This window comes from Coenobita brevimanus, chromosome 61 (assembly GCF_032717465.1).
Source record: "Coenobita brevimanus isolate Jiangsu-jjx chromosome 61, ASM3271746v2, whole genome shotgun sequence".
In the NCBI taxonomy this organism is placed as follows: domain Eukaryota; kingdom Metazoa; phylum Arthropoda; class Malacostraca; order Decapoda; family Coenobitidae; genus Coenobita; species Coenobita brevimanus.
This window is the reverse complement of record NC_137014.1, coordinates 36,149,458-36,162,351: the sequence shown is the minus strand read 5'-3', so window position 1 is coordinate 36,162,351 and position 12,894 is coordinate 36,149,458. Positions and strand designations below refer to the sequence as shown.

At 44.6% G+C, this 12,894-nt stretch overlaps 1 protein-coding gene across 1 annotated transcript in view; it reads left to right on the top strand.

Annotated features, from left to right (window-relative positions):
- Positions 1-12,230, top strand: part of LOC145403751 (uncharacterized) — a 78,392-nt gene extending 66,162 nt beyond the window's left edge. The window contains exon 4 of the mRNA XM_080275429.1: positions 11,522-12,230. Within this exon, the coding sequence (XP_080131555.1) occupies positions 11,522-11,814 (293 nt within the window). The 3' untranslated portion in view covers positions 11,815-12,230. The remainder of the gene's footprint in view (positions 1-11,521) is intronic.
- Positions 12,231-12,894: the final 664 nt, after the last annotated feature.

Below are 12,894 nucleotides of genomic sequence, written 5' to 3'. Positions count from 1 at the left end.
CACTCTTTCCTCCATATCTGCCCTTTTTCCTCTCTCCACTATTCTCCCTTCCTCTTCCTTTCTCTCTTCTCCCTTCCCTCCCTCTCCTTCATCTCTCCTCTCTCATGTCTCTCTCTTTCTCCCTACCTTCTCACTCCTCTTCCTTTATCCCTATTCCTTACTTCTTTACTTGCCCCTCCTCTCTACTTTTCTTTATATTTTCTTTCTCACTTTCTTCTGTCTCTCCACTTTCCTGCTTTCTCCTCTCCCTCCTCTCCTTTTCCCTTCCCCTTTCTTTCCTTCCTCTCTTTGTTTTAATCTTCCTTCCCTTTCTTTTCCCTACCTACCACTTCTCCCCCCCCCCCTCTCTCTCTCTCTCTCTCATATTCGTGTTTTTTGTCATAGCAAATGGGGGCTCAGAGTGTTGTTCTCTCTCCCGACACACACACACACACACACACACACACACACACACACACACACACACACACACACACACACACACACACACACACACACACACACACACACACACATTTACTGCATACTTACCTGCATTTTATCGACGCACACACGCAAATGCACTCACACATACGTGGCACAAACATACACACATACACCCCATTACTGCATACATTTGTTTGTAGTTTTTTTTTAACGTTTACACACACACACACACACACACACACACACACACACACACACACACACACACACACACACACACACAATAACACTAACACTCCCCATATCAGCAGAAATTCATATCAGACACCCCCTCCCCCCAAAAAACAAAAACAAAAACGAAAAAAAAAACACCATTCCAAACTCCATTACGGGTCGACTCCATTCGCTCGTGATGTCCAAATTTCAACCCCTTCAGACCGAGTCCAAATAAGTTTTCGATATTTTTTTTTTGGGGGGGGGGGGGAGGGGGGGCGCTTAATTTTTGGAACCTTGTCGGAGTTAATATCGTTTGATGGGGCTTTAGCGTTTGGGGGGGAGGGGGGAGAATTGCAGGGGGGGGTGTTGGAGGGAAGGGGAGGGGGGACCTGGAGGGGTGTGTGGTGGAGGGAGGGGGGAGGGGGATGGATGGGGGAAATAATAGAAAAAATAATCACTTTTTTTTTTTTTTACTATGCGCAAATTTTTCGTCCTTTTGCAGGTTATTGGCAGGACATTACATCTCTCTGCATCCTTCCCAGTGCACTTCTTCGTGACAGGTGCTATATCCTAGTGGTTTTTCTCTCGCTACAGCCCAAGGTGGAGAGACGGCCACTTTATGCCAAGTTTCAGTGAACAGAGTATAGGAGAGTAGAGGGTGAGGCTTAGTTGTGAGGTGGGTGTGAGTCTCCTTGGTTACTAGTCAGATCATCTCGCCGATCTGACGACACTTGGCCATCCACAGAGCCGAGAGAGAGAGAGAGAAAGAGAGAGAGTATGGGGGGGATGAGTGGAAAAGTTTGCCGAGTGGAAAGAGTCATTGAAGGATTAGCATGAGTAAGTAGTTGGAAGGTGTTAAGGCTGAGAACACTCCTCTTCCTCTTCCTCTTCCTCTTCCAAATTGTAAGATAGTGTTGTTGTAGCTGGAAGAGGAACTACAATATTACCCTCGTACTGAAGGGGTTAAAGAGTTGATGATGATGATGATGATGATTTTTATCATTATTATTATTATTATTGATGTTATTGTTATTATTATTCGTTATAGTGTCCCTCTTCCTCCTTTCTGACCTGGTTTTCTCTCTCTCTCTCTCTCTCTCTCCATTAATAATTCATCATTCTTTCCTCGCCTCCTCGCTCTTACAGTCTCTCCACCTGATTTTTCTCTCTTCCTCCTCCTCCACCATCTCCTCCATTCCTCTCTTCACCCTTTCTTACTCTCCCTGTTCCTTCGACATTTTTGACGTCCCTCCTCCTCCTCCTCCTCCTCCTTCTGTTATCCACTTTTTCCCTCCAGTTGTAATAGTTTCTTTCCTCTTTCCTCCTCCTCCTCCTCCCTTCCCCCCCCCTTTCCTCCATCGTCTCTCACTTTTTTCTCTTTCATTCCTCCTCCTTCCTTTTCTCTTCTCTCCCTCATTCCTCTCTTCTTACCTGCCCTTCCTATCTCATCACTGTCTCTCTCTCTCTCTCTCTCTCTCTCTCTCTCTCTCTCTCTCTCTCCAATGACGTCACTTCACAAATACCTCTTCTACTTCACATATTTTACCCCCCCAAGGCCCCCCGACCCCCCCCTCATCAGCATTCCCCCCCACCGTCTGCCCGTCTGTCTGTCTGTCTTTTCTCTCACCCCACCCTCCTTCACTCCCCTCCTCTCTCACCATCTCCCACCCTCTCCCCCCTCTCTCTCCCCCTCTCATCCTCCCCCCTCCTGTCTCTCATGGCTGTCTTCTTGCCTGTCTGTCTGTCTGTCTGTCTCTCTTCGTCTTATCTTTATCATCAGTCGTCCTCGTCTCATCCAATATTTCTCTCTCTCTCTCTCTCTCTCTCTCTCTCTCTCTCTCTCTCTCATCTTCTCTTTTCACATGCCACATCTATTCTCATCCGTCCTCCTCCTCCTCCTCCTCCTCCTCCTCCTAAGCAAGAGTGATGACCGGATGTGCTATTAATTTTCTTCACCGTCTTGGGAGCTAAAATGTGTGTGGGTGTGTGTGGGTGTGTGTGTGTGGGTGTGGGTGTGTGTGTGTGTGTGTGTGTGTGTGTGTGTGTGTGTAGTTATGTAGGTGGATAAGAAAGATAGATTGACACATATACTGTAGGTAGGTATGTAGTAGATGGATAGATAGATAGACTGCACCTTGTTCAGTCATCAAAGGCCAACGTTGTAGATTTTCCTGTGATGATGATGATAATAATGATAATAATAATAATAATAATATTTTAGTGTATATCTAATTCTGGGCTTATCAATTCTTTCCCCGAAGCATAGCAGTCTTACAGGACACAGATCTTCACATATCACCCTTTTGGCACCAATACCTACCCTCCATATGTGTAATCTATTTCTGAACCAATTTAATGATAGAAGCGGGAGTTTGTGTATTAAATTTAGTGTTATTTTAAGATCAGTAAATCTCTCTCTCTCTCTCTCTCTCTCTCTCTCTCTCTCTCTCTCTCTCTCTCTCTCTCTCTCTCTCTCTCAACTCGCAGGATCGAACACGCGTCGTTCTAGATACCAGATCCCCTTCTCAAATTTCCCGACCGAGTGTGTGAGAGGCTTGTACTGTGTCTGGGCTGCCCGAGATCGAGCAGGGGGGGGGGGGAGAGAGCTGTGGGAAAGGTGTGCGTGTGGCCGGTGTAAATAGCAGGTGATATGAAGCTTGGTACTGGGTTAGGCGGGTGCGAATAGCAGTGAAGGATGGCGAGGCTAGGTGGTTGTGCAGTTGGTTGGTGCGAATAACGGTGAATGGGAAGAGGCTTTGATCTGTATTCTCGTCTCTCCCGTAACACCTCTTCCTTAGCGATTTATTTTTGGATATGGCTAGTTAATATCCTTTTGCACGTTATCCATGCAGAGTGTGGTGATATCAGAAGGATTTATGTAAGAAAGAATAGGACAGTAAGGTGAGATAGCAAAATAAATCGCTTAGGAAAAAGTGTTGGGGCCTTGGTAGCTACAGGTCACTCCCTTTAACTTGGCCCAGTTTTTCTTCCTTTTGTAGCCAAGAGAATAAGACAATACTGTGGGTCTGCATCCTTTCCATAGCACTTCTTCGTGACTAGCACCATATTCTAGCGTTAATCCATCGCTACAACTCAGCAATCAAGATGGGAGATAGTCCAGTTTTAGGCCAGCTTTGAGTGAGCGGAGTATTGCAATTTTTGGCACCGATGTTGAATAGTAAAACGTCCTTGCAGGCTCCGTAAAACCTTCTCCTTAGTGATTTATCCGGCATATATTTCACACTAACTTTGTATTTTACTTATGTAGTTGAGAAGTATGTGAGGGAGGAGGGAGTGAGTTGGGGGGAGGGCAGTCAAATGGTGGGTGACAGAGCGACCTGGAGGCGTTTTGTCTGCGGCCACTCTTTGCGGGATTAGGGCGTCGGGCTATAGAAAGATAGATAGACAGATAGATAATATTGCCAATATACAGGAGGATGCTGAGGTGTACTGGACAGAATGAGTCGCCAAGATACAGGCATTACGAAATCTCCCGAGTCACTTAAGAATACAAAACCGGAAGTCAGGTGATCTAGATTCAGTCCGCGTTGACAGGTGTGAAGGGAAGGTGCCTGCCGACTTTTTTCTTTCTTTTCTTTTTCTTTTTCTTTTTTCTTTTTCTTTTTTTCTTTCTTTTTCACATTTTCTTTCTTTTTCTCTTTTTCTTTTTTCATTTTATCTTTTTTATTTTCTGTTGTCTTTTTCTTTTTCATTTTTCTTCTCATTTTTTATTTTTTTCATTTTCTTTTTTCCTGTTTTTTCTTTCTCTTTTTCGTCTCACTTTCTCTTTTCCTTTTCTTCCTTCCTTCCTTCCTTCCTTTCTTTTTTTTTCTTTCCTTTTTTCTCTCTGACGTGGATTTTACAATAAGATAATTTTAAAACCACATCAATTCACCCCTTCAGCACGACGATGTATTTATTTTTTCAATTTGACTCTTGCTTAGGAGAAAAAACTCGTAGGGAAGGGGTTGGGGGTGCCTGTTTGTTTGTTTGCCTGTTTGTTTTGGTTGTTTGTGTTGTTCATTTAAGTAGGTGAAAAAAATGCGCTTTGTGTGGGTAGCTCTGCCAGTGAGAGAGAGAGAGAGAGAGAGAGAGAGAGAGAGAGAGAGAGAGAATGGGTGTATGTAAACTGCAGTGTGTGTGTGTGTGTGTGTGTGTGTGTGTGTGTGTGTGTGTGTGTGTGTGTGTGTGTGTGTGTGTGTGTGTGTGTGTGTGTGTGTGTGTGTGCGTGCGCGCGCGTGTGTGTGTGTGTGTGTGTGTGTGTGTGTGTGTGTGTGTGTGTGTGTGTGCGTGCGTGCGTGCATTCTCCCTCCCATTCCCAGCATTCCTCTGCTCCCCTCCCCTCTCCCTGTCCCCTTATTTTTTATTTCATTCCTCCCCTCTCTTTATCTCTCCCCTCCCCCCCTCCATCCCTCCTCTCCCCTCCCCATCCTCCCCTCTGCTCCTGACAGTCCTCTCCTCCCCCCTCCCTCTTCCCTCCTCCCCTCCCCTCTCCTTCCCTGATACCCCTCTCCTCCCCCCTCCCATTCTTCCTCCCTATATGCATCGATTCTTCCCTATTCCCTTTTATTCTCTCTCTCTCTCTCTCTCTCTCTCTCTCTCTCTCTCTCTCTCTCTTCGTACCTGCATAGTCTTCGTTAATTAATCACTTTAACTCCCACACAAAAAGGAATGCGGAATTAAGTGTTTTACATCACATGCCCAAACTTTGACACTCCACACCTCCTTCACCACCACCACCACACCACTACCACCACCATCTCCAACACCACCACCACCACAACAACAACTTCCACCATCACCTCCACCACTACCACCACCGATACTACTACTACTACTACTACTATTACTACTACTACTACTACTATATCTTAAGGAACTAAATCTACTTAATCTTATCTAAGACTATGAATACTTTTAATCTAAGTATGTATACGAATTTCACCTGATATTATGACACTCGATTATTTTGTCATGATAGGCTGGTCGAATTATACTTTAGATAATCGATAATAATAATAATGATAATAATAATAATAATAATAATAATAATAGAGAAAATGTTTACAGGCAAAGGTAAACATTTCTTCTTCAACATCCCCCCCTCATCCCCCCCATCCCCTTCATCTCTCCCTCATTCTCCCTCACCCCCCTCATCCTCCCCAGCCCCCTCATCTCCCCCTCATTGCCGCATCCACCCACACACTACTATTTTTTTTTATATAATCACAGTAATTGGCAAATGACATGGGAGTGATTAAGGTAAATGAGACTCAGTTACCTGGTTCAGGTGTCATTACGCTAATTATTACACACACACACACACACACACACACACACACACACAAAACCTAAATAGCGAATGAGTGTGTACTTTTGTGTGTGTGTGTGTGTGTGTGTGTGTGTGTGTGTGTGTGTGTTTACGAATCACCCTGTGTAGACTGCCACAAACAACCATTACAAACCATTGACACTCACGTAAATCAGAGTTCAGACCTCCATGCTTCATCCGTACCTAACCAGCTTGGGCGAAGGTTAATTCCGGCTATCACTTTACCTCCGCGGGGAAGATCGAGGGTTTTTGCGGTGAGATTATGTTGTTGCTGAGGAGGGATCTGTTGATAGGTTCCTCTCTCTCTCTCTCTCTCTCTCTCTCTCTCTCTCTCCTAATTAGTCTCTAACTTTCTATTGCTCATTATTTTTTTTTATCGTATTTTTCTCATCTGCCTCATACCCTGCCCCACACCCTGTCACTCTGCCCGACACCCTGTCACCCTGACCCACACCCTGTCACCCTGACCCGCACCCTGTCACCCTGCCCCACACCCTGTCGCCACACACCCTGTCACCCTGCCCCGTACCCTGTCACCCTGCCCCACACCCTGTCACCCTGCCCCACACCCTGTCACCCTGCCTCACACCCTTGCACTCTACCCCACACCCTGTCACCCCACACCCTGTCCCCCTCCCCCTTAGGGTCAGGTGCATATTGGCTGTGTGATGAAATTGCCAAGACTTAAAGGGACTGACTCCGCCACCTTTGCCCTCTCTCTCTCTCTCTCTCTCTCTCTCTCTCTCTCTCTCTCTCTCTCTCTCACGTGGATTTTAAAACCTTTCTCTATATAGACAGCATTTTTCACCCAACTAACCGAGAGAGAGAGAGAGAGAGAGAGAGAGAGAGGGAGAGGGAGAGAGAGAGAAATGGGGAGTTAGATGAGAGAAATATAATGATGAAGGGGAAATGAAGGAGGAGGAGGAGAAGAGGAGGAGAGAGAAGGAAGGGAGGAGAGTGGTGGAGGAGGAGGGGAGGGAAAAGGAGAAAGGGGAGGTGGAGAGAGGAGAGAGAGGACGAAATGGAAAGTGGAGTGGATGAGGGTAGAAATGGAGTGGATTAGAGAGAGAGAGAGAGGGGGGGGGAATTTTGAGTGAGGGGTTGAGGGAGGAAGTGAAGGGGGAGGGGGGAGAGGGTGCTATAGGGGGGAAGGGGGGGGTTGCAAGATATAACAAGGTAAACATTCATTTTTCTTTTTTTTCTTTTTTTTTCATATCACCTCCATCATCACCACTTGTTACCTTGAGCCTCTTCAGTACGAGGTGCTTTCCCCTAACCTGGCTAAAAATATAATAATAATTAATAATAATAATAATAAAGCCGAGCGTGAAGGATTGGTCTGTTTTTTTTATAGTAATTTTATCTAGTACCGTGTTTTATTTCTCTCTCTCTCTCTCTCTCTCTCTCTCTCTCTCTCTCTCTCTCTCTCTCTCTCTCTCTCTCTCGTGTATATTTAGGTGTGTGTATGTTAATGTGTGTATGTATGTGTTGTCTGACGCCGCATCCTGCAAGGGGTGACTTGGACAAACAGCCTCGTGTATTTCTGTCCCTAATCAGTAACAACCGTATGTAATTTTGGGTAATAAGTTTTTTTTTTTACGATAATGATGATGATGATGATGATGAGGAGGAGGAGGAGAGTGATGATGATGATGATGATGATACTGATGACGATGATGAAGGTGAGGAGGAGGAGGGGGAGGAGAATGTTGATGATTATGATGATGATGATATACGTAAATATTGCCGGGTATACTGATAATATACTCAGCATATTCCCTCTAATATATCGTAGAGAATTTACACTGAAGGGGTAACTATTAAAATATTCATGTAGGCGGTGGCTCTCCTTACACTACTGCAATGTTTGAGAGGGTGGTGGGCGTGTAGGAAGGAGACGGGCTAGGAATATCTATCTGGTTGTATCTATCTGTATGTCTGTCTGTCTTTATCTTTATCTATCTATGTTTTTGTCATGTCTTTACCTCACTGTCTCTCTCTCAGTGTTTTTATCTGTTCATATCTATATCTATCTGTCTACCTGTTTATCTGTCTATCTATGTAGCCATACATCTATCTGAATATCTGTAAGTGTAATCTGTCTTTACATGAATGCCCTTGTCCACCAATTTGTTCATCTGTTTATCTATCTGTCTATCTATCCGTCAGCTGCTTTGTTTCTATCTTCCTCTCTGTCTGTCTGTCTGTCTACCTGCCTGTCTATCCCTCCTATCATTCTCCCTCCCACAAACTCAATTACATAAACTTTTTTCCCCTCACTGTGTTAATATTTTTCTCTTCTCTTGGGCTGTAATTTTTGGAGGCATCTAGTTTGCAGTTTTTTTTTAATCCTTATGTCGTTACGTATATTGTTTACACACACACACACACACACACACACACACACACACAGATAAGTGATAAGGATAAGCAGACGAGAAGACGGCCCTTGTCTAGCCCTCTCTCCCACCCTGACACCAGTAAGAGTCCCAAATCCTTCCCCAGTCTTTCCCTAATCCCCTTGTCCCAATCCTTCCAAATCATTGTGCACGAATCTTTCCCTGATCCATCCAAATACTCCCCTAATACTTCCAAAGCTTCCCTAATCCTACCAGATCCTTTCTTAATCCTTGTGTCCAGATCCTTCCCGACGCCATATAGATCTGTCCCTCATCCTTCCACATCTTTCCGAAATCCTCGTGTCCTCTGTCATATAAAATGTATGTATGTATGTATATTCATGCAGGAAATCGCTCTCCTCAGTGTCAGTAAGGCAAGGGAATCAGCAGCAGGAGTCGAGGGGAAGCAGGGAGAGAGAGAGAGAGAGAGAGAGAGAGAGAGAGTTAGAGAAATGGGGGGATTATGGTGTTGATTTCCATTGTTATCCGCTTAGCTTTCGGGGAGGTGGACAATCCGGCTTTTTTTTTTTTTTTTTTTTTTTTTTTTTTTTTTTTACTGGGTACGCAGCTCCATTTATACTTTCACCAGCCCGTTTATTGGAGTACTTTGATGCTGTTTTTTATACTGAGCTGTTTCACTAGAGGTTAAATTGATTACCTCCGTCAGCGTAATTGGAAGGGGGCTTTGTATTCATCTTTGTCTGTTTGTGTGGACGATATCTCAAAAACTTATAATTGGATTTCCTCTATATTTGGTGGATAGATGGGCAGCGGATCAAGGAAGTGTGGAATAGATTTGGAGGTGAATCCGGATATAGAAATGAATAACACTCGTAAATAATTGGCGATGACGGAGGTATGCCCTGTCTGAGATTGTGTACAAGGGTAGACTAAGACAGAAGAATTGAGTATGTGAGACGGTAAAAGTATTCGGATGGCAGGAAAGAGGATTTACAGCAGGTGATCATTTATTTTATTGACGTTAGCGGAGGTATGCGCTCTCTGAATGCTCCCCAGTTTTATTTGTCATCTAATAAATCTAGAGTGTTAAATAATGGCCAGCTTTCGTTGATTATGCTGTTTGATTTACATATTCTTATTACTATCTCTTCTCTCTGCTTATTTCTATCCCTTCTCTAGTGTCTGGATTATAGCGGACCCTTGTCGTGCTGGAGAGGGGGGCCTTCACGTGGTGGCACCCATATAACCAGGTAGTGGGGCTATCCTTACAAAGGTCCCTCAGATCCCATCCTATCGCCCGAAAGGAGGATGGTGGACTGCAGAGAAGAGGGGTGATCCTTAGCCTGCAGTCCACTGAGTTCACGTATAGATGAGTCTGGGGTTGCAAATACTATTATATTTCTAGAGGTTAATTCTTAGCTAATATTCTCGTAGGTAATGCCAGCGATGAACTTCGTCGATATGGCAAGACAGACTCGCTATAGGTATTTTTTTTCCACTAACTTGATCCAGATTTTCGTCCTTTTGTGGCACATTTCACATAGCTCATGGCAGAAAAAAGTACTATAACTCTACATTCATTCCCTAGCACTTCTTCCTGACTAGCATCGTATTCTGGTATTAATCTAGTGTTGCAGCTTAGTACTTAGAATGGAGGGATGGCCGTGTTAGGCCAGGTTGGAGTAAAAGGGGTATAGATTTGATTATTTCCCGCGCCATTACCGTCATTACACACCATCACGAGGCTTAGACTGTGATGTTGTAAGTGTGATGAGTGTTATGACTGGATTGTTGGGGGGAAAAAGAGAATTAGGAAGCACCCAGAGAGCGCATACCTCCGCTAACTCCAGTCAGATTTATGATTCCCTGGTGTAATCCCTCTTTCCTACCAGACGAAGAATATTACGGTCCCACATAGTCTCAGATAGTGCATACCTCCGCTTACCTTATTTACATTTATGATTTATTCCCGCATCCATATCCGAAGCCACCTCCAATTCTAATCCATTTTTCCTTTACCCACTGCCCACCAATTCACCAGATATCATTAAAATCCAATTACAGAATTTTGAAATATCTTGTACACGAGCAGACAAACAGACACAAGTGAATACATAACCCCCGTCCAGCATCGTTGGTGGAGTTAATGGCCGAGTAACCGATTCACCACAGAACGTCATTATTGTTTTGTTTATGTGATTTCGTTGTTAACACCTTGATCCTGAGGGGTGTCTCTTTTATACTGAAAAAATAAAAATGTTAAAATGTATTATCCCCCACTCATTTTTTTTTTTTTTTTCAGTGTACAGTTGCCTTCATTAGTTCATTTATACCAATTTGAAACCTTGTGATAGGTGTGTGGTAGGTGGCAGGTGTGTCAGAGGTGTACTAGGTGTGATGAGGCCATGACTGGTGTGTGAGACTTAGCAGATATATATGAATTAGGGTGAGCCAAGTGTGTGGGGGGAGTAGCAGGTGTGTGTGAGGTGTAACTTGTGTAGTAGGATCAGTCAGGTGTGTGAGGGGGAGTATCAGTATGTGGGAAGTGTAGCATTAGGGTGAAGTCAGGTAAGGGTGGGGGGTGCAGTCAGGTGTGTGGCTGTACTGTTTATACAAGGGGCAGCAACAGGTACCAGGCCAACATTCAGATAGACACCCACCTCCCTGTTTGTGTAGCGGGCTGGCAAGATGGTGTTCCCAGGTAATTGGTTCGGGATGCGGTAGGAATATGTGGTGGTGGTGGTGGGTGTGGTAGGGGATTGTGGTTTGTTGTGGTAGGTGTGGCTGTGTGTGTGTGGTTGGTGGTAGGGAACTGTGATTTGTTGTGGTGGGTGTGGCTGTGTGTGTGGTTGTTGGTAGGGGATTGTGGTTTGTTGTGATAGATGCGACTGTGTGTAGTTGTGGTGGTGGGTGTGGTACGAGACTGTGGCTGGTGGTGCTGGCTGTGGTTGTGGTAGGTGTGTCTGTGTGTGTGTTTGTGGATGTGGTTAGTTGTGGTTGTAGATGTGGTATATTGAACTTATGTTTTTGATAATTCTATACCTTAGTCTCCCCATCGTAACCGAAAAAAAAGGAGTCTACTGATGATGATGGTTTTATTACTATTATTATTATTATTACCGGTATTATTATTATTATTATTTCCCTGCATCCCTGACTTACACAAAACTCCTTCCGTCTCCCCCAGACTGCGTGAAGAGCGGCAAGGTGAGCAGCGTGTGGGTCCCCGCCAGACGCCACACCCACCACAAAAGAATAGAGAGGGTAGAGCGCCCCCACCACGCCCCCTCTATCCCCCGCCCCGCCCCACGCCTCCCCCGCCCCACGACCCCGCCCCACCTGCCCCGCCGCGCCCTTGAGTACGACTGGTTGAGCGCCCACTACGATAGAGCCTCAGACACCATCGCCCTCCTGCCTTTCCCACTGAAGGTGATGCGTAGGAAGGGCATCATCTGCGTCAGGAGGCAAGCACACCTGTAGGATACCTGGAGCACCTGTAGGATACCTGGAGCACCTGTAGAATACCTGGAGCACCTGTAGAATACCTGGAGCACCTGTTTGTTACCTGGAGCATTTTCAGGATACTTGTAGCACCTGTAAATCATCGGGCGCACCTGTATGATACCTAGAGCACCTGTAAATCGTCTGTAGCACCTGTACGATACCCGTAGAGTTCCTGTAGTTTGTCTGGAGCACCTGTGTGTCTCCCGTAGCTCACCTGTCGTTAATTAGAGCACCTGTAATGCCAGTAGAACGCCTGTAGATCTTTTTTTTTCACATCTGTAGGTAATTAGAGTACTGTATGTGTAGTGTACCTGTAGCACATTTTGTAGTACACTGTAGGATAGGTGTAGGAGACCAAAAAACCTGTTGCAGACATGTATTTTAACAGCTTACTGCCCCTAAAAATAAAGAAATGCAAAAAAATAAATAATCATACTTTGCAATTCGTAACTGAAGGTCTTGAATCTGTACAGTACTAATTACGTGTCTCTATATCTGTTTTAGGGGATTAAGGGATATTTTAAGTGTACGATAGATAATTTGTTGGGTAGATAAAATGTATTAGTCCACCTGTATAGTCTATTTCCAAACGCCTTCATTGCGTAAGGGGTGGCCACAAACAAATCGCCTCCATGTCGCCCCCGCCATTTCACTGTCCCGTATAGTGAAGGAAAATAAATATTGCCAAGAGTTTTTCATCCCTCTCCCCCCCCCCCATCAGCAAGGCGAGGCGAGAGAAAGAGAGGATAGATGAACGGATAGATGTAAAAATTGAAGTCTAGTATTCTCGCTCGCTACGCTCACTCAAAAACAAAATGGCTACCTATCTACAGTTTCGAAAAAAAAAGTCTGTTTTGAACGTGAACTTTCCCTGTGGTTATCCAAAAAAGATATATATGAAATTTTCAGGATTTTTTTTTTTCGTACGTGTGGATGTGTCTGACCAAAAAAAAAAAAAATAATAATAATAGTAATAGTCGTGATAATGATGATGATGATGGTGATGATGATGATGATGGTGATCTATCTATCTATCTATCTATTGCCAGACGCCTC